Source organism: Sorex araneus, chromosome 4 (assembly GCF_027595985.1).
Source record: "Sorex araneus isolate mSorAra2 chromosome 4, mSorAra2.pri, whole genome shotgun sequence".
NCBI classification, from domain to species: domain Eukaryota; kingdom Metazoa; phylum Chordata; class Mammalia; order Eulipotyphla; family Soricidae; genus Sorex; species Sorex araneus.
In genome coordinates, this window is record NC_073305.1 from 16,991,813 (window position 1) to 17,015,215 (window position 23,403).

The 23,403-nt window shown below is 40.1% G+C and overlaps 1 protein-coding gene across 3 annotated transcripts in view; it reads right to left on the reverse strand.

The window, feature by feature from the left end:
• The window catches only part of TBC1D5 (TBC1 domain family member 5), a 536,851-nt gene that overhangs the window by 240,726 nt on the left and 272,722 nt on the right, over positions 1-23,403 (reverse strand). For all 3 annotated transcript variants that reach the window (XM_055135278.1, XM_055135279.1, XM_055135277.1), the window contains one exon: positions 21,516-21,585. In XM_055135278.1, coding sequence (XP_054991253.1) covers positions 21,516-21,585 — 70 coding nt within the window. The remainder of the gene's footprint in view (positions 1-21,515; positions 21,586-23,403) is intronic.

Genomic DNA, 23,403 nt, shown 5'->3' on the forward strand with positions numbered 1-23,403 from the left:
GTACTAATGTGCTCTATATAAAGACGAACGCCCACCCCCACCCCCTTGGCCTCCTCCCAAATCAGCCCCTGTTCACAGGTATCAGGATAGCGAGAGGGGAGACGCAGCTGGTGGCTAGATGCAGTGCCATCTTGTCAAGTTAAGCAGCCTTTTAAGGTCAAGTTACATACTACTTCTATAATGAAGGATAATTATTTGTTAGCTTAAATAAGACCTTGTGTCTTGATTACAGAGTTGGGGAAGAGAAAAAAGGAGACCCAGGCCTGTGAAATGGAAACATTCTCTCAGAAATTCACAATCATCTAAATTTATTCATGGGCACTTAGAGTTCCACTTAAGGCAGAACTTCTCCAAACTGATGAAGAGCTCGAACAACAGACACGCAGAAGGCCCCACGGGGATCTGTTGTCTTTCCCTTCCGGGGAACAGGGTTTCACTAAAGCGCCGGGTTGCAGAGTAAACACACAGCCAATATTTAGTGCCTACTATGTGGTCTTGGCTGGAGCGATAGCACAATGCGTAGGGTGTTTGCCTTGCACGCAGCCGACCCGGGTTCGATTCCTCTGTCCCTCTCGGAGAGCCCAGCAAGCTACCGAGAGTATCCCGCCTGCTCGGCAGAGCCTGGCAAGCTACCTGTGGCATATTCAATATGCCAAAAACAGTAACAAGTCTCACGATGGAGACGTTACTGGTGCCCGCTCGAGCAAATCGATGAACAACGGGACGGCAGTGCTACAGTGCTACTACATGCTCAGCTCTCAGAAGTGTTTTTCAAAAGCAAGAAGTTATGATGGCTGTGTGAAGCTATGGCTCATTAATGCAGTGTTCTTTTATTGGGGGGGAGGGGAGCTGACGCTCTGGCAATGGCCTTCATCTGGGATCACAGTTCTCTTCTTTTCTTCCCCTGCCCCATCCTCCCTTCGCTTTGCTGCTGTTGTTCCTATGATGCCCAGCTGTGGTGTCTGCATGTACCGCACTCCCCGGGCCAGAGTGCTCACACACTCAGCCTCGGTGCTCACCGAGGTCGAATGTGAAATGACTCGGAAAGTAAACTGCGGGGAGAATTCACACCTAAAAACAAAGACTCCGTGTAGGGAATACGAAACATTCATCTCTTGTAGGCACTGAGAGGGGAACACCCCACGCACCAAGCTGTCAGAGGTTTGCAAAAGCAGAGGGAAGCCCCGGAGAGCCGATCCCGAGCCAGATCCCGAGGCCCGCTCCTTCACTCTCCTGTGAGCTTATTCCCGAGCCCGGTGAGACCTGGGAAAGAGCAATGAGCACTGAGGCCTCCGCGGGGGATCTTTGTCCGTTTAGTTAACAAAAATAAGTCAGATGTACCAGCATAGAGAGACACAGGCAGAAAGCTATGTAGATATGCTGATGTGACGGCCAAAACAGCAGGGAAAGATGCTACTGAAATGCTTTGTAAAAACCGCTATGTAATATTTTAATCACTTCATTTTTTTTGTTTGATTTTTGTGTTTTGTGCCGCATTCAGTGATGCTCTGGGGTCACTCCTGGAGGCGCTCAGGAGTGCATAAGCGGTGCTGGCGATCAAGCCTGGGTCGGCTACTCGCTGTCTCTGTGGCGCCTCAGATGGCAATGACACCTTCTATGACACCACTCGTAGGGCGCTTCGAGGAAAGTAAGACTCAGAAAAATAAGCTCCGCAGCGTTTGGTAAAGTAGGAAGAATCAGGTAAATCATCCCACTAGGATAGCCAGCAAGACAACCCTGAAGGGGCTCTGAGCCTCTCGACCCGCAGATGTGGAACCGCTGGACACCGTGGGTGTAACGGCTGGTCCGGGGGCAGGTGAGCGGGACAGGTGCCCACCGCAGGCATGAGACTGAAGAACGCAGACCGGGACGTCAAAGGACCCAAACAGCTTCTGACCACTAGGCGACCTAAATGTGCCTTCATATTGTCTTCTTTAGGTTTCTGATTTTTTTTTTCACAGCAAAGTGATGAGAAATAGATTTTCACCAGATGAACTGAGATGGCAAGTCAACAGCTGCTGTGATTGGTTAAGAATAACCCACGATAGGGCTGCAGCAACGGTATAGTGGGGAAGATGTTTGCCTTGCACCCTGGGGTTGATCCCTGGCACCCCATATGGTCCCCTGAGCCCTTCCAGGAGTGACCCTAGAGCACAGGGCAGGAGTAAGTCCTGAGCACCGATTCATGAGGCCAGAAATAAATAAATAGATAAATAAATAAGCCCACTACAAATGTAAACTGGGGGTAAGGTGCTTGCTTTGCACGCAATGAAGGGTCTGCACAGAATATACACCCCCCCCCAGGCTACCCTCCCAGCCCAGAGCATCACCATGGTGATCCCTGAGTGCAGTGAGAGGAGTAAACCCTGAGTATCACTGGTTTGGCCCAACCCACCAAAACACAAGCCAAAACCAAAACCAAAACCAAAACCAAAAGCAAATAGAACCTGGGACTTGGGAGCTTCCTGACAAAGCACTAGTGCCATCTATCGGCAGCTCCTTGATCTTACAGGTACTGGGTCCCTGAAAACGAAATCAGCATCTAAATAAGGGAGAGGGAGAGACTTGGGCCAGTGCCTACTAGAGTGGACACAGCCACCTTGGAAGCACTGTGTGAGGGGCTCTGGGCCCACTTCAGTGCTACTGAGGAAAAATACGGACCAGTGAAAAATGAACGTTAGGGGCCACTGTGATCACTGCAAAGGAAGACAAAGCAGAGACCTGCTCTCATCCCTCTAAGAAAGTAGTCGAACCTCCAGCAATGCTATCTTTATAAAATATGGAAATCAACTAGAATATGCAGTGAATAACTACAGCTGACAATCATAAAGAGATACCTATTTCTAATTAAATATTTAATGTAATATTTCCCCAAGATGTACACATAAAATTATGAAACCAGTTAGTAGCTTCTAAATTGTTTAAACACTTTTATAATGTAAATAATGTATAAATGACTGAATTGTGTGCTCAGTTCTTAACAAGCAAATTTCTGAATAATTCAAATATTAGAGAAAACATTCATTTTATACTGAATCTTATGGTTTCTATACCATTTTCAGGCATTTGGACAGAGCACCATGGATCCAGGGGGCTCACTTAAGAAAACCAAATAACTACAGCCATCAAAAAGAGTCCAGAGATTAGTCACAGTCCGGTCCTCAGGAAAAGCAGAAATTGGTTAAGAGGAACAACTTTGGCAATTATTTCTAAGAAAAATGTAACAGAGAATGGAAAGAACAATAAGTTGCAGAGAACAGGAGTGGACAGGACTGTCCACCAGTGAGGAACAGGTAACAAGAGCATTTGGTGAGGAGTTTTTGGAGATGACCCAGTTGTTATCAGATCATCTCAGCGGAACCAAAAGCTACGGTAGAATGACGGTGGTCCTGAGATAAAATCAGAGTCGGATGGGTAGGAAGTGAGGGAATGCAAGGCGAGAAATTTGAACCCGATGCACAAAGGTGTCTGATCCTACAGCACATGCCAGTTTAAAAACTGCTGTAATAATTGGGTATTTACTTTATCAAAGGCAAAGGGAAAAGTCAGACAATGAAAATTTAAATCTGTTTCTAGCATGCATAGAATTAAATTAGTCGAGGTTGCCGGAGTTTGAGTACAGGGGTAGGGTGGGTGCTATCTTGCAAGTGGCCATCCCAAATTCGATCCCTCGCATTCCATATGGTCCCTGAGCCCACTGGGAGTGATTCCTGAGTGCGGAGCTAGGTGTAATCCCTGAGCATCACCAGGTGTGGCTCCCCCAACAACAAAAGCAACAACCAAGATTTTTATGAAAGGACGAGAGCATAATTCCAACATTCCATGTAAATGAGAGCATGCACCTTTATGCCCCTCTCAAGGCATGGTTTTAAAAATACCATCCACACCGAACAAGGAACATCTAACTCAAAAAAAAATCTATGGAAATATGAGAAGTGTAAATCAGGTATGTCAGCATCAGACTGTAAAGTATGGCGCCAGATATGGGTGAGCTACAACATTAGAACTGCAGGTGCTAAGATCAACCAGATAAACACTGATGTTATCTATAATTACCTCATTTTTAGCTTAAATCACAGGTAATGAGGGAACTCAGAGATTCTAAAAGGCAATTAGAAACTGTACTGGCTTTTTTGCTTCCTGTATCAGGAATTTTTAAAAACTTTGGTTTTATTTAAAGCTTTTTTTTTCTTCCTAAAGAAACACAGGGCATATCACTTATATGAACATATATAAATACAACAACAGAATGCACAATTACTCAGAAGTAGAGAGAAATTTCTTCGTACTGTTAGGTAAAAGGTAGTCTCTTATGATGAGACTCCATTAAAACAAAGGCAACAAATAGTTCACTATATAACAGGATTGTTTAAATTAATTGATGATGATGTTTTAAGTTTGGATTTAACTTAGAATTGAAAAAAAAAACCTACCTCAATATCCACAAAGGCACAAAAAAGAAAGCTACAGTTTTAGAGAATCAGATATAATATTTATTTAAAAGCTGTATGATTTTTGTATATTATAGTGCCTAACAGTTTCTAAGTTCAAGGTCATATTAAAATTCATCAACTCAAATATTCTTCCAGATCAGGATTCAAAAAAGCCATATAACAAGGCTATAAAAAAACAAACCAAAACAAATATACAATAAAAAGGCATTATGTGCCTAATCAAAAGACAAGCCTTTAAAACTGAGGTGAGGAAAGATTCTATACGAGACAGTCTCTATTAAAAAGTGTTGGATATGACATTGAAACTTAAAGCATCTTTAAGGATGAAACAGCATTGACCATGAAAGTGGAAGCAAACATAAACAAATGGGACTACATCAAACTAAGAAGCTTCTGCACTTCAAAACAAACTGACCAAAATACAGAAGAGCACACAGAATGGGAAAGAATATTTACCCAATGCACATCTGATAAGGCATTAATATCCAGTACATACAAGACACTAGTAGAACTGTATAAGAAAAAAACTTCCAACTCCATCAAAAAATGGGGAGAAGAAATGAACAGAAGTTTCCTTAAAAAAGAAATACAAATGGCCAAAAGGCACATGAAAAAATGCTCCACATCACAAGTCATCAAGGAGATGCAAATCAAAACAACAATGAGATATCATCTCACACCACAGAGACTGGCACACATTCAAAAGAACAAAAGCAACCAGTGCTGGCGTGAATGTGGGGGAAAAGGGACACTCTTTCACTGTTGGTAGGAATGCTGACTGGTCCAGCCTTTCTGGAAAACAATATGGACAGTCTTCAAAAACTATAAATTGAGCTTCCATATGACCCCGCAATACCACTTCTAGGAATATATCCCGAGAATGCAAAAAAAACACAGTCAAAATGACATTTAAACCCATATGTTTATTGCAGCACTGTTCACAATAGCCAAAATCTGCAAACAATTCAAGTGCCCTAGAACAGATGACTGGTTAAAGAAACTTTGGTACATCTATACAATGGAATACTATGCAGCTGTTAGGAGAGATGAAGTTATGAAATTTGCTTATAAATGGATAGACATGGAGAGTCTAAGTGAAATGAGTGAAATGAGTCAGAAAGAGAGGGACAGACATAGGAGAACTGCACTCATCTATGAAATATAGAATAATATCACATGAGGCTGACACCCAAGGACAGTAGATACAAGGGCCAGGAGGATTTCCCCATAGTTGGGAGACTGCTTCATGAGCAGACGAGAGAAGGCAGATGGAATAGAGAAGGGATCACTAAGAAAATGATGGCTGGAGGAATCAGTCGGGATGGGAGATGCATGCCGAAAGTAGATAATGAACCAAACATGATGACCTCTCAGTGTCTGTGTTGCAAACCATAAAGCCCAAAAGTAGAGAGAGAGTATGGGGAATATTGTCTGCCATGGAGGCAGGGGAAGGGTGGGAACATGGGGGGGTATACTGGGGATATCGGTGGTGGGGAATGTGTACTGGTGGAGAGATGGGTGTTTGATTATTGTGTGATTGTAACCCAAACATGAAAGTTTGTAACTATCTCACAGGGATTCAATAAAATTTTAAAAATAAATAAATAAAATGATCTACTGAAAAAATAAAAAAAATTAAGTGTTGGATAAATTAATATATTTTATACTCTACAGTTAGCTGATGCTTCAATTACTGGCATGTGTTTGATAGCTTTCTATCTGGTAGAGAATCTGTCACACAGTCTATATCATATGCAACACTGTAAGAGAAATACAAAAGGGGGCGAACTTATAGAGAACTCTCTCTATGTAGGAATATGTGTATGCTACATTAAATTATTTTTCTTGGGCTGAATGCACAGCACCCAAATGACCCAGATTAGATCCTTAGAACCACAGATGGTTCCATGAATCCTACCAGGCGTGCTCAGAGGAGAGCCAATAGTAAGCCCTGAGCACAGCTGAGTGTGTCTCTAGTACCAATAAATAAGCACTTGAGTTCATAAACAAATAAATGCTCTTTAAAAGAAAAAATTCTTCCCTTATTGGGGAGAAAGATATAGCACAGGTTAACTCCATGACTAAAAAAACATGTAAATGAAAAAGTTTTCTTTAAAAAAAGAGCTCACCCCTACCCCCTTATTAGGAAAAGAAAGATAATAGTACAGATTACACAATACAAGTGTTTTTAAAAAAATACAGGTAGGGGCTGGGTGATAGCTCAGCACGATGAAGTGTATGTTCTTTATGTGGAAGCCCCAGGTTTAATCCCTGGAAATGATGGTCCCCTGACCCCCGAGTTGGGAGAGACTCTGAACAGACACAGAAACACACGACGTATGCTCAGCGGTAACTCAGCAAGAGATGGAATGCAGGATATAATTAGTTTGGACTGACACTCTTAACAGAACAATCTGATATAGAGGGCGTGGCCCTGTCTCCATCCCATTGCCTTCCCTGCTTCTGAAGCTCTACCCCCACCCTTTGCCTTCTTGCTTCCTCCCACCTCTTCCCTCCCACAGACAGGTTGGGAAAGCAAACCTTTAGTGATTACAGTGATATCCCCATCACTTACCCAAATGATCAATGGTAAAAAAACTTGATTTGCATTGTGAGTGTAATATAACCATAATCAAGAAGAGATAAGCACAAAGGTCCAGAAAAATGGTCATTTCAAATGAAGACAGGTGGGCCAGGTGATAAATGCACTTCCAGTTTAAGGTAAAAATGTACACAGTGTGTTTTATAATCTGTCTGGATTAATCTACCTGGGCAAAGAGTTTCTCATGAACCTCTACAGAAGTGAGGTCATTCAAAGATATCCTACTCATTTGTGATTTAAAAAAATTCAAAAAATAAAATCAAAAGTCCATGTTTGAACACCTCATTTACTGAGCATGATAAAGGGCCAGTGCATGCCATGTCAGGGATTTCTTTCCACAACCCTAAAGTACTGAGAGAAGTACAACATTTTTAAGACTTCAAGAAAAAAAGTGTCCAGATGTGGCTTAGAAAGTGCGTGGCTACTCAGCCCTGAATTAACTCCATGCCATGTAGCTTTGGGAATTGTCCATCCTTTTCTCGAAGGCATTTTTTTCATGACCACTGGTGTCAGGCAATCAGCCACAAATTCACATAATGATTAAATATTAACGTTCTGAAATCTGAAATATGTATCCCTCTGCCACTTGCTCGGCTTTGTTTGCCTTTGTGGAAAAAAGGACATTAAAATTGCCAGCATAGAGCCCAACTAACCTAACAACACAAAGTGCCATACTCAGAGAGAGAGAGAGAGAGAGAGAGAGAGAGAGAGACAGAGAGACAGAGAGACAGAGACACAGAGAGAGACACACAGAGAGATAGAGATAAGAGATAGAGACACAGAGACACACAAACACACACAGACAGAAAGACACAGGCAGAAAGAAAAGACAGAGAGAGAGAGAGAGACAGGGAGACAGAGAGAGACAGAGAGAGAGAGAGAATGTAGACCAAGAGAACGCAGGTTATAATATGCAAAGCCTCTTCTCTAAGTTAATGCTCTTTAATGAATCAAACTTTAGATGATTCTAATACTCTATCCCTATTTCTAAGTCATGGAAAACATGTTTGTATTAATCATTTGCAGTTTTCTGGGTTAGGGATGTTTTTCAGGTTTTCTCTTCTACTGGATAAATCTGTGAAATCAGACACTCTTGCTTGGTTCCGACCTACCCATGTACTCAGGGACCCAACAGCTCGCCTGCATGTAACTGCAACTGGGCAGCTGTGGAGCTAGATGGAGCTTCGACCCGGGCCATACAGTTCAGTAGAGGTGCAGGCACTTAACAATATTGGGGCTGGGAAGGGAAAAATAACACCTTACAAAGAATTAAGTTGCAAATTTCTGTGGTTTGCCCTCAAAGTTTTGGGGCCATCCAGTAGTGCTTAGAGGCTATTCCCAAATCAGTGTTCAGGTTGTTTCCCCAGTGATGCTGGGCGTGAGGGGTGGGCGGGTGACCACGAAGCCCTGGGGTTCAAACTCAAGCCTCCTGAATGCAAAATATGTGCTCTTTCCCCACTCCCCTCTCCCCCAAGTTGCCTTTTTAAGCTGTCTTTTATTTCCATTTACACATTTCCTAGAAGATAGTACACATGCCAAGGTTGCAAATAAGGAATGCAGTTACTACACACTGCACTAGTTAATCTAGGAGGTAACGAATTAGCGCCCCGACTTGGCATTTGTCTGGTACCTCTTTGAAGACAGCTCTGCAAGGTCCAGTGTAGGTGCAGACACCATAGGTTCTGTGGGAGTCCTTGGGGTCCACTTTGGAGTGGTGCACTTGACTTCACTGGACCTTGTGGACCAGTTATTCTTGTGAAAGCAGGGGAGTTGGATTATGGACAATGGTGAAATCCATTTTGATGTTTATAGCATAGCATATTTATACCTGATACTAATCCCTATCAGATTTTAAGCCTGTTTAGATGTGTATATATTTGCATTTTGCTTTCAGTCCGGATTCTGTAGTAGTAGGAGTCAGCAAACATTCAGTATGGAGCCAGAAAGTAGGTATTTTGTACTCTGCACCATGTAATAGGAGATTTTGATGCTGTGCCACAAAAGCACCCATATGCCATAGGTAGTGGTATTACCTGATGTGATGTTATTTAATGTTGTTTCAAAACCAGGCTACATTCTGATAGGACTTTGTTTACAAACTAGTGGACTGCACCTTTCTGATACTTAGCAGTGGGTGCTCATTCTCCCTATTCCATTTTCTCCTCCCAATGTATACATTGAGGAGGGACTGGAGTGATAGCACAGCAGGTAGAGCGTTTGCCTTGCATGCGGCCGACCCAGGTTCGATTCCTCTGTCCCTCAAGGAGAGCCCGGCAAGCTACCAAGAGTATCGCGCCTGCACGGCAGAGCCTGGCAAGCTACCCATGGTGTTTTCTATATGCCAAAAACAGTAACAAGAAGTCTCACAATGGAGATGTTACTGGTGCCCACTCGAGCAAATCGATGAACAATGGGATGATAGTACTATAGTGCTACTGTATCCCTATTTCTAAGTCTCTTTATATTCTAGCTGATTGAACCTATAGAAATGTGAACTCTAAATGACCATAGTGTCGCTGTGTATCTAAAGAAAAGGAGGGAACTCCTTCTCTTTACGCTGGCCACTGAGACTGAATGAGAGGAAAGAATCAGGGGGAAACTAAACTCAAGGAACCAGGGCTGTGACGACTCATCTGAGTCCGGACTGCTTCCTGTGTGAGCTAGCATACCAGTCAGAAAAGTAATGTTCCTCTTAAAAAGCTGCCTCCCTTCACAAATGAAATAATTTTCTCATAACCTCATTCCCCAAATTAAACCATTTCACAAAAGTTCCTGCATTAGGCAGAAGTATTTCCACTACTGAACCTCTTTCCATTTTTGTTGTTTTTGTTGTTGTTTTTCGGGGCTATTCCTGGCTTAGTACTCGGGGGTTGGGCGCTGGAGCGATAGCACAGCGGGTAGGGTGTTTGCCTTGCATGCGGCTGACCCGGGTTATAATCCCAGCATCCCATATGGTCCCCTGAGCACCGCCAGGGGTAATTCCTGAGTGAAGAGCCAGGAGTAACCCCTGTGCATCGCCAGGTGTGACCCAAAAACCAAAAAAAAATAAAAATAAAAATAAAAAGTACTCGGGGGTCACTTCCAGGGTTGCATGGGGACCATGTGGTGCCAGGGATTGAGTCTGGGGCTCCTGCATGCAAAGAATGTGCTCCTGTGCTTGGAATTATCCCCCAGGCCCCACTTTTGAATGTCAGGGTTGTTTGAAAGTCCATGTACTTGAAGAGACACCGAATACAGTCCTGCCTTTGTGATAACAACTCTTCTACTATTTTGGTATTTGTTAGTAATTTGCATACCCTTAAATTCATGTAGCTTCAAATGGATGCTACCAAATAATAACATGATTCCTTTATAACAAAGAAAAATAATAAGTCCTTTATCACTGTATCACTGTCATCCCGTTGTTCATCAATTTGCTTGAGCGGGTGCTAGTAACGTTTCCATTCGTCCAAGCCCTGAGATTTTAGCAGCCTCTCCTTACTAGTCTTTTCCAGTGACTGGAGACACTTTCAGGGTCAGGGGAATGAGACTTGCTATTGTTACTGTATTTGGCCTATCCAATACGCCATGGGGAGCTTGCCAGGCTCTTCTGTGATGTAGATGTTTAATGGGAACATATGTCAGGATGTACAAACACACACTGGAACCCTCTCTCCTGTTACACTCTTCTCTCCTATGACTTCAATAAAATGAAAGTTAGGGCCAGGGAGCTAAGTTATTAAGTCAAAGGGCAAGATCCCAAGCTTCGCATGCAGGAGAACAGGGTCCAATCCCCAGCACCACAGGGTCCCCTGAGCAACAAGCCCCAGAAGAAGCTCCCAGAGCACTGCTGGGGTGGCTCAAAAAACAAAACCAGGAAGTCGGGGCCGGAGTGATAGCATAGCGGGTAGGGCATTTGCCTTGCATATGGTCCCCCAAGCACCGCCAGGAGTAATTCCTGGGTGAAAAGCCAGGAGTAACCCCTGAGCATCGCTGGGTGTGACCCAAAAAGAAAAAAAAAACAAAAAAAACAAAAAACCAGGAAGTCAAATATTCCTTCTGAATATTTAGTTCAAAGCTACATGTCGGGAACTGACAGAAACAAGAGTCAGAACATGGCTACAGGGTCCCTTATAGTCACAAAGGAGTGTTCTGGGCTGACTGAGATGTTCTCAGCCTAGACTAACGTTGGACAACTACACATTTACCCACACCACACTCACACTTCCGACAGGTGAGGGATCTGGGATGGACATTAGATCTCAGTAAAAGTGGTGAAGAGAAAGCATCCCAGGGGTCCCCCATCCCTGCCCCAGGACATCACCCCGAACTCTTCCCCTCACTGACAATGGCCATGGCAGTATCCCCCTTCTGATGTCAGACTTCCTTTCCCCTCCATGGCAGAAGGAGTGAAAACCAGCAGCACTGCGAAAAAATAAAAGTAGGCTGGAGCCATAATATAGCCGGCAGGGCTTTTGCTTTGCATGCACCTGACCCGGGTTCGATCACCAGCATCCCCTATGGTCTCTCAGCACCACCAATTGCAAGTCCTTGATAAGAAACAAAAAAGATGTTTCCATGAAGCAGTGACATAGAATTCTACTTACAAGACTGAAAATGAGCGTGATATACAATGATCAGTTTTGTACAAAGCCATTCAAAATCCTGCTTTGAGGCGTGGACCCGAGAGACAGCAGAGAAGAAACACGGGGGCTTTAAGGGGCCTGTGCGGGGTGTGTGGCTTAGGGAGCCAGAGGGAGAAAGAGGGGTGGGAGGGAGCAATGCTACATATGCTGCACAGGTCACTGTGACTTTCTCTCCCTCTCCCCCTTCCCAAATCTCGCATATGGGAAAACATAACAGAAAACCCAAGGAAGGTCCATATCTACCCTGCACGGCGAGCACACAAGAGAGAACAGAGCTGCGGGTGTAGCTCGGTAGTGTTACGGGGAGGAACAGGCAAGGGCAGGAGTGACTGTGCCTCACCACGACTGGATGAAACCCAGCCACAAATGAGACGGTGCCTGCTTCACTGATGATCCAACTCTTCTCCGGAAGAGAATGACAGGACCGGGGGGATACATTAAAAACTTGGAACAGGAGTTCTACGATGTGTCTTAGCTATCTTGGTTATTTTCTTTTTTCCCAATGGGTGGGGAGATTTGGGCATACCAACCCAGTCACTTCCCTAATCTGAACAAGGAGCTTGAAACACGATCTTGTAAACTCCTTGAGAATATGTCACCCAGACTACACTCCTTCTAAATCTATCTCAGAACGCTGTTTTTATAATCATGGAATGAAAACTATGTCCATATGTTCAGAAGATACTAGGGCATCTTTTAAATTTCAAATATTCTCTCATCAGCGGGCTATTCTTTATTCCATGGCTGCTTTATTGATTCTTTCCTTATTTCTAGGCACATAATATTCATTCTTAATGGTATCAATGTCAGAGATTCCAGAGTTTTGTACAATTTAAAGATTCACATTTTCAATTCCCAGGAAAATTTTGGATCATCTATTAAAACATAGCAAACATTTATGATATACTGTATTCTACATTTTAATATTATCACTGATATGTTCATGCAAAAGAACAATGTCACCACATACCTAAAGACTCTCATTGTGTAGATAATTTTAACATTCATAAAGGGAAGGCTGTAAATTTAGAGCTGACACATTAAAGTTCAATAAATCTACCCATCTAATAGTGTTAACATACCACCCCACACCCCTAAATAGTGCACTGCTAGAGAACAGAACACAAGAAAATGCACTTTCACACAACTTGTTTCACAGAACTGGGTAGTAAACATATTTTCGTCTTACCTACCACCCACCACTCCTCCCCTTACTTTCACCCCCATCTGATCTAACCCTAGTTTTAAGTAAAATGCCCCCATTATTAAATCAGTTGATAATTATGCTAGCTGCCTCCATTTCCTCTAGAAGATAATGAATGTACCAATGGGTGGGTCTATGTTTATTCTTCTTTGGATCCTGAGTTTAGCACACTGCTTTGATTACAATGAGTCTAGAGCAAAATTTGCAGAATAAGTTGAGATGGAAGTTCTTTATAACAACAACTAAAAGATACAAAATATGTGTCCTGAAAGTGTGATCAAAATTAAAATGCAAAAAGAGGAACACTAACCATTGTCACTTCCCCTTCACCTGCCCTCTGCCCCAAGGAGGTACTGGGATAGAAAACTAGACAAAGGCTGAGTACCAGGTTCTGTTAAAAGTGGATGAAAACTTATCCCTTAAACCATTTCACTGAGACTTTTAAACGGTTCACGAAAAATAATTAAAAAATCAGAAATGAGACATGACACAGAGCTGACTGTAAAATTATAGAGCAGATGAATAAATAAGCAAGCTCTTGGTAAAATGTTAAATCAAGCTTTATAACTTTCTACTTTAAACCCTAACCCTATGCAGTATTTTCTCAAATTATAGAGCCAGAAGTATATTGCAACATCATTGACTAAGCAAGGAGTTGATTTCGTGTATTTCACTGCCACACCTAAAAGGCAAAGCATGCTGTGTTGAATGGGGCGAGCTAATGGGGAGATGGGTGGCGGGGGAGAAGGGAGAGCGGATGGGACAGGAGGGGGAGCACTTCATCTGGGAGCATCAGGGGTAAAGAGCAGTGTCCAGGGAGCGGAGCTCACTCACAATTTGCCTGAATTGAAGCAGCTTGGTCCCCAATTTCAGAGGCAAGCCTGTCTTTTCCGAGGTAAACATTTACACAGCCTTGGATGATTGGAGCTTGCAGCTGACTATGTAAATAAACAAATACGAAAACATTTCCACTAAAACCTGGTTACAGATAATAAAAAGGGCTTGCGGGGGCTTCTGGAGGAAAGGAACTCAAAAGGTAACGCTTATGCCCAAGTCTGTTTGAGTTATGCTAATTTATGGCTGTAAATAAAAACAATCTAGTTAATTATTTAAATAAAGGTAATGTATTTTCAGAGCCTCAAGTAATCAATAATTAGTTCAGGCAGATTTTATATTACAGAGAAGCAGAGATACTGACCAGTTCCGCTCTTATAAAAAGTCAGATAGTTATTTCACACACAAAAAAAGTAGTCATCATTCAAATGTGATTTTTTTTTTTTGACCTTCTCTCAAATGTGGTTCCATTATGGAGATAAGAATAAAAGGTAATATTGTGGTTCCAATTTCTGGAAAATGCAAAGATTTCACTTTCTGTGAAATGATTATTTAACTATATAATGTCTCTGAAATTATTACTGAACTCCGTAGGCTGTAGTGGCACTTGAGCAAATATAGAAATGAGAAATAAAAATACCTGATTAGGAGAGCGAGGCTAAATATAAGTTCAGGTTTAATAAACAAAACATTAAAAAACACAAGATATCATTTAGAACTATAATCTGATTATACTTTAGAACGATACAGAATCAAGTCAAACTAATTAACCTTTGTACAGAGTTAAAAAATACCTGTTAGGTGAAAAAGGTGAATTAAACAAAGAGAATTTTAGGAAACAGGAAAAATGAAGAGTAAAAGTATTATCTACTAACTAATAAATTGATGCATCTTTTATTATATAGTAAATTTATTACTACATAAATTAGGGATGACAGTCCTTTCTTACACTTGTAGTTATGCTCCCTCTAACTTTGAAGAGGGAACTATTGACTTTCTAATTAGTATAAATGAGATAACCAAGAAATCAGAGAGGTTTCAACCTTACCTAAGATCACATTTCTCAAAGAAGAAATACAAATAGCCAAAAGGCAAAAGAAGAGGTGCTCTACATCACTAATTATCAGGGAGATGCAAATAAAAACAACAATGAGATATCATCACACACCCCAGGGATTGGCACACCTCAAAAAGAACCACCAGTCCTGGTGTGGACGCAAAGAAAAGGGAATTCACTCTTGGTGGGAGTGTCAATTGGCCCAGTCTTTCTGGAAAACAATATGGATCTCCCTCAAAATATGAGAAATCAAGCTTCCACAGTATCTAGCAATATCGATTGAACTAGGGAATTTACACTAGTGGCCCAAAATCCACAATGCAGAAAATCCATCTTCATTCCTATGTTCACTGCAGCACTTTTTACAACAGCCAGAATCTGCTAACAACCCAAGTGCCTGAGAACAGATGAGTGAATAAAGAAACTATGGTACATCTACATAATGGAATACTACACAGCTGTTAGGGAAAATGAAGTCATGAAATTTGATCATACATGGATGGACATGGAGCTTATCATGCTGAATGAAATTAATCAGGGGGAGAGGGACAAACAGCTTTGCAACTGTATCTCAGTGATTCAATTAAACTGTCATCCCGTTGCTCTTCAATTTGTTCGAGTGGGCACCAGTAACGTCTCTCATTGAGACTTGTTACTTTTTTTTTTTTTTTGCATATCCAATATGCATGGGTAGCTTGTGCGGGCTCGATACTCTCAGTAGCTTGCCGGGCTCTCTGAGAGGGGAGGAGGAACTGAACTTGGGTTGGCCGCGTGAAAGGCGAATGCCCAACCACTGTGCTATCGCTCCACCCTCAATAAAACTAAAAAAAAAAACAAAAACAGATCACATTAAATGGTAAATCTAAAATCCAAATTTTAGCCTATCTTATTTCTATAGGCCTTTTTTGTTGTTGTTTTGATATGGTTTGGGGGCCACACTCAGCAGTGCTCAAGGTTCACTCCTGGCTCTATGCTCCAGGCAGGTCTCGGAAACCATATGTGGTGCTGGGGACTGAACCTAGGTTGATACCCATTACACATACATACATATGTGTATTTACATAAAATAAGGCAAAATGATGTAATTCCATTGTCCAAGAAATAAGATATATCTTTCCCACTGACTGATTATACAAAGGATACAGAGAAATATTTTTGATAAAACTGAGACCACGTATATTCTAAAAGCACCTGGTGGGAACACATATTCAGAAACAGTACCATGTGCAATTAAGTTGTAAAAATAGGGTAGACTAGATGATTTACGACAGTATATACTGGCTTTAGAAAAATCAAAACTACAATTTACAGATTCATTTTAAAATAATCACATGATTAATATTCTCGGTCATTTATACAAAATCAAGCTGAGGTCTGAAGCTAAAGCAGGACTTTGAAATGCCAAAAACTGAGTTTTCTCTAACTAAATTGATAATTAAATTAATAGACTTGTGGCCGCACAAATCCAACCTAAATTTACGAACAAATGCAGTAAAATGAAGTTATTTTCTATATTGGGAATCATAGCATTGCACTTATGAAAGCATTATTGACTCAAAAGCCATAAAGGTTTCCTATAAGCTTTTGTTAAAAAAAAAAAAAGCAATAGTTGGAACAAGAAAGATATTTTTGAAATCTAAAGTAAAAGACAGGAAGTTTAAAAATGTTCACCTTGAAATTATTTCATAGGTCACTGTTAAACCATCTAATAAGATAATTAAAAACATGCCAGCAGCTGGTACTAGAGCTAAGCAGATTAATGTAATAGTCTGGAGTCATATGTGCTGGCAAGGGGTTCGCCTCTTTGGAGAGGAGAAGGTCAGTTGCCCTTGGGAAGAGGAGGAAGGTGGGGAGAGACAGGCCTTCTGGTCCGTGGGCTGGGCCCTCTGTCACTGAGTGAAAGAACTGTCACACACTGGGAACCAGCAAACTTCTCTTCTTTCAGACCCAAGACCCCCCCAAAAATCTTGGTTTAAATGGATAAATAAGAAACAGGGAAAGCTCAAAGAAAGTGACAAACACACTGATTCGCTGGTCTTTAAAATGTACAGGATAAATGGCTTCAGTCACTATCTTCTCGATTCTTACCGATCTTCCATTTTAATACCACCTGCAAATGCAATGTGTAGAATATTTTCTGCTTGTCTGCTCTTGGTTCAGGGGTGCTCAGAGGCTATTCCTGGTTCTGTGTTTGGGAATAAGCCCTGGCAGTGCTCATACGTGGTGCCAGGATACAAACCATGCCCTTTGGCACTCCCTCTCAGGCCCCTAGAATACATTTTAACAAAAATCCTAGACAAGATATAATCTGTTACCCAGATATCACATCATGATCACACCGGTGCCTAGGAGTTAAATGCAGTTGTACTCTGTCTTCATCAATGAAGCAAACCCACAACAGACAAATATTCAAATTAAAACCCCTTAGCCCACGAAACACAAATATATGCGTATTAGGCACATAAAGATTTGGCTCGAATTTATAGATTTAAAATATTTTAATCTGTCAAAACTCCATCCCTGATTTTACACTAACAGTAAAGCATCTCCTTTTATCTTTACTACATGAATAAATCTGTTATACAAAGTTAGAATTTTTTGGGGGGGGGATGGGGGAGGAAGGGGGTTGTACACCCTGAGGTGCTCAGGGCTGACTCCTAGCTTTGAACTCAGGGATCACTTCTGATGGGCTCAGGGGGAACAAATGGGGTGCTGGGGATAGAACCTGGGGTGCTACATGCCAGGTACCACTGTACTATAGCTCTGGCCCGTAAGCTAGAATATTCCATCAGAGACTGAGAGTTTTCACTCCCAAGTAAAGTTTGTTTGTAGTTTGCTTCCTGGAACACAGATATAAGTTATTTTCTGGGGGCTGGAGCAATAGTACAGTGGGTTGGGCATTTGCCTTGCACGTGGTTGACCTGGGTTCGATTCCCAGCATCCCATGTAGTCCCCCAAGCACCACCAGGAGTAATTCCTGAGTGCAAAGCCAGTACTAAAACATGTGCATCGCCAGGTGTGACCCTTCCTGCCCCCCACCAAAAAGAAGCTATTTTCCTATAAAGCACATGCAAGAAAAAAAAGCTTCCTTTTGGCATCTCTTTATTAGAGCAGTATAAAAAAAATACAATACCAAAAGGTTAACAATGCTGATGACAACACTGGCTGAAAGATAATGGAAGCTGAACACTCACCACAGTAACTCTTTGTAACAAATCAAAGTGCCGCACTATGACCAGCTGAAATCCCAGAACACTGAGCTAAGACTTACCTAGAGCCCTTCAGGTACTCAGTGGGGACAGTACTGAGTACTAAATCAAGCCACTGTCCCTTGGTATTCTTTTTCATAACAAAGGGCAAAACAACAACCAAGCAATATAATCAAGAAACTATATTCTCTTGAAACTGCTAAGTCTTAGATAATCACACAATTCCCCCAAATAACACAAAATAACTGAGTATCAGTTGTGCTGACTGCCTGGAGAAGAGCTGAGAAGTTCCTAAGGCCTCAGCATAAGCCTGCTGTCACAGGGTCCAGCCGCTGGAAGGCGATGGGGCCTCTAAAGCAACGAAGCACTCCCACTCGGGTTGTTTCCAGATTCTGGCTATTTTGAACAGTGCTGCAGTGAACAGGGAAGTACAGATGGATTTTCTGCGGTATGTTGTTGGGTCCCCTGGGCAACTCCCAGAAGTGGAACAGATGACTCGATAGAGAAACGATGGCACATCGACACAATGGTACATCTACCCAGCCACCAGGAAAAGTCATGAAATTTGAGTAAAGTGGATGGACATGGAGCCTACCATGCTGATTGAAATGGGTCAGAGGGAGAGGGACAGACATAGAAAGACTGATTCATTTATGGGATATATACCCAGAACTGTATGTGGTATCACTGTATCACTGTCATCCCGTTGTTCATCGATTTGCTCGAGCGGGCACCCGTAACGTCTCCACTGTGAGATTTGTTGTTACTGTTTTTGGCATACCAAATACATGGTATGCCACGTCATATATCAGCTTTTTAAATGGAAAACTGTTGTAGGAAGGAAGCAGGCTTGGCCTGAAAATGTCCATTTAAAACATGCTTACTCCTTCCCTTCCCTTGGTTGCTGCTCTTGTGAAGACAGGGACAGGTGGTCACTCACAAGCCTGGCTGTGTTGCTCGAAGGGGTTTGTATGAGGTAAATGTACAGCTCAGAGAAGATAAGTTTAGGCCTATCTTTATTGTGGACACAGTCATATAAATATTCATATGCTGTCAGTAGGCGGATGGCCAGAAGCATCTAACTGTGGGGCTGGAGAGACAGAACAGCACAATGGGCCCTGGCCATGCACACGGCTGATCCAGACTCCATCACGGCATCCCACACGGTCCCAGAGCCCTGCCAGGAGTGACCCCTGAGCACAGAGCTGGTAGCATGCCCTGGGACCTGCCCCAAAACCAAAACAAACAAATACCAAAAACAAAACAAGCCCTCGTCCCCCAAAAAAGAATTATAGTATTAAAGAATGTTTGAGGGTTAGAATAATTAGGTTTTTTTAATAATCTATTATCTACTTAGTTTAAAAGAACCACTTGGCAGCCAAAAAATTATTTTTCACTTTTACATGTAAATTTTACTGATAATTCTCTTTTCATTTTAGTCGTCTGCAAAAATTTCTAGTTTTGTCAGTGAACCTTACTTTGGCAGTATAATCCAAAGCAGTGCTTCTATGAATTCTGCATTTAACCCTTGCCAAGTTCACAAGTAAGCTCATTAGATTCTAAGAGCTACTGCTATGAGTAGAAAAATATTCATTTCACACCTTAAGTATTAAAATACCATTTAATAACAACACTGGTCTGCCAACTATTAAAAGCTCATTTTTATACTCATTTTATATATTTGAGCTTTTTATCTTGCCTTTTTAATTACAATCATAAATTAGTATACTAACATTACAACACTGATAGGCATTAATTAAAAATATATTAGTTAACAACATTAGTATTTATTGTGCAAAGTTGGATCCGGAGTTCATTTCGAAAAACAATTACTGCTCAATAATACTAAGATGTTTAATGTTCAAACTATTCAATAATAAAACAAATTCTTTGTCTTCAATTAATGTATTTCTTTTAACTTTATATTATTCCATTATTTACTATAATTACTAAACTACAAATGTAATTGCAAAACTTAATTCGGCAACAAAATTTATAAAGCAATTTTTCTGACTTTGAAACCAGACTTATACTTTTTATTACATTTATATTAAATAATGGTATTGCCATCATAGATTTCACATATATTATGATGTTAACATTTCTCAGTTATATGCCAAACCATGAATATTTAACTATCTTCTATATTCACTTTTTTTTTGGCATGAACAGATATAATATGCTCAGATTACCTATTATCTAATGTGTCAAATTCCAAGCCTTATATTTTACTTCAGTGCTAAGGAGTTAGGAGATTCTAACATTTATAAGGTAGATGGGTACAGTGAAAATATAATGACAACATATGAGTTTTACTGCTGTGATAATACCCTTCTAGGACACCGTGGGAACATAAGCCTTTTGTAATATCCATGACACTTAAATGACTGATTATTTATACAGACCCCAACTGGTATTTTAAAAAAAAGATGTCAAGTGTTTCAATTACCATCTCATTTCTGGAATTTATAAGAAAATTGTTACAACTTCACATTTACCAGAATCTTATTAAATACTATCCACATACGAGGCCTCTGGTAGATACTGAAAGCTTGCTTGGGGCTCTCAAGAAACAAGTGACAGAGCTTCAATTAGAGATACATACGTATTCAAATAAAAATATAAAGATTTAAATATGAATCTCATTTGTATAAAAGGAGTTAGAGCTTAATTCTCAAGTAATTTTCAAGTGTACAGTTGTTCTTACATATATTTTACAATGTTATTACTATTAGAACTAAAAAGAATTAAGTCAAAGTACTCCAATTAATGCATTTCTGGAAGAATCTGTATTGCCTACTATCATACCAAAATGTGGTATTATTGAATCTATACTTTTCCTCTAAAAAAAAAACCCCACCTGCTCTTGTTCAGTATGCAAATTCTCAAGTATTCCTGAAAAAATGTCAGTTACTCTTCTTCCCAGGTCTGACTATTAATAAGGTATAACACCAATAAATATATATTCAAGCAAGTTCAAGTTATAAGGAGAACATTAACAAAAGACTAAAGAAGATACACTTGATCTTAACTAGTATGTCCCTTAAAATAACCAATAAACTCGTTATTTTTAAAAAAATTAATAATTAATAAAACTAACAAAACAGGACAGGAACACACATGAACAAACTATATAACCATGGATTCCATTTTATAATCTCTTAGGAGTTCATAAGCAGTATACTCTACTTTCATTGAAAACTGAAACAAAAAGGAAGTCTTTTGTATTAGATTACTAGAAAAACAAAAACAAAAATATAATGAATCATTATAATACATACTATAATCATGCCAATTGCCCACTACAGGTTAATAACAGATAAATTAAGTCCATTTATCCAAGGACTAGGACGGCTACCTCTTCCATGTATTGCTAGTCTTCAGAAAAACTGTGTATCACAATATTCTTTACTTTTGATGCTTTTGAAGCACATGTAGCATGCAGTTCCATACTCTTCTAAGATGAGAGTCCTGTAAACATAGGCACCTTGAACATTATATTATCATGAATCTAAGTATTTGTTACTGACCTGTAGGAATTAAAAGTCCCATCAGAGTCTAAAGTTGAACTTGTTCTTCTTCCATTTTTATTTGAATCTCCTAGAAAAAAATAAGAAGAGTGATGTAATAGAGATTAAGAATATTTCAGTTCAAAGTTTTAATATGCAGGGTACTGGATAATACCTGGTTTCTTTAGACATTGTTTGTGCTCCTAAAATATAATCACACCCCACTTCTCACCTGGCTGGGAACACTACAGAACTAACAGGTAAGAAGAGCAAATGAAGTACCGTACAGACATTTTCATCTGCATCACAGACAAATGCAAAATTCTGGAGCATTTAATTACACTTTACTGTCTACAAACAAAGGGCTAGTTTTTGATAGACACTAAGATGCCCAACCTGACCACTGGCTCAGTCCAAAAGAGAGCAGGAAGAGAAGGGACCTGGTTTGCTCTCCAGGTCTCGTGTGACCACAGGGACAGGAGTCACAAGTACATACTAGTGGATTTTTAAACCCTTCATATTCTTCCCAAAGTTTTATAACTGTGGGTAAAAGTTCAACAGTTCAAAAATTTTTTAAAAAAGATAAAAAAAAAAAAACTACATCACACCAGGTAAATATTTTTGCTAACAAGTAGGAAAACCATTTTCACTTAAGAAACTGGGAAAATTAGTAAGTCAAAAGTTGGTGACTACCAGCTTAGAGATTATAAAATAAAAATAGATTTATTATACATATTTAAAAATGTATACCACAGCCACAATATAAAAAATAGATAACCTTATAGATAGAATTTTTATTTAAAAGTTTAAATTACAAATATATAATTCATAGAAACTTTTCTTGGGAGTTACTCTTGGTGGTGCTTGAGGGACCATTTTGGGATGCTGGGAATCAAATCTAGATTGGCTGCATGCAAGGGAAGAGCCCTATCTGCTGTGCTATCTCTCTGCCTACTTGCCCACTTTTTTCTTTTCTGAGGAATACAGTCTCTATAAAACCACCATATGCCACTATCAAATACAGTATTTGTTTCTTAGGGAAAAAAAAAGACTAGAACCTGTATTTCCCGTTACTGATGCCAGTATGGCAACTTTCAAACATCAGGATATTTTCATTTTAATGATATCTAAAGCTTAATAATTTAATGATTTATCCCATTTTAATTTATAGTTTTAATCCACTTTGAAAAATCTAAGGTGCCACTGGAGATCATCACAGTGGTCCTGGTTAAGTCAAATAGTAATTATAGAGCTTTCACTTTAAAGATGAGATTATTTTTAATTATTGAGTATAGTACTTAAGGTACCATACTTATATAATTATGCTACTCATTAAATGGTTATTGAAAGCTGAAATGTAATTTTAATGACAGCTACCTATTTTTCTTTGCACATTTTATAGTTGACAGATTAGTGAAGAATGTTGGTTTGCTTCAAAATGTTTGCAGCTGTGCCTAAGTGTTTAGGAGGATGAGAAGTGGACTGAGCCCACTCTTAAAACAATTCCTTTATTTAAAGAAAATCTTTCCAGTGTTGTTTTTTTCTCATTAACTAAAAATCTCAAAATAGATTATAGCATTCAAAATATTGGCATATTTTGCCAAAGAAAAGAGACAAAAAAACACTTAAAATGTTTAAGATTAACCTATTAGATATATTTGTTAATTCTTTGAAAACATGGGTACAGTAAAGCTATTCATACAACATATACTTCATTTAAAAAATTAATAGTAAATATGTAGTAATATATTACAAGCTAAATAGATGTACAAAAAATTAGTATCTGTCTGGCTAAGCGAAATTTTCCTACAACAAATGTTATTTAACAGCTTGCAGACATTTCCTGTGAAATATTCCATAATCGGATAAAGTACTATATCATACATTTAAAGCTGAACTTTTTTTCGCC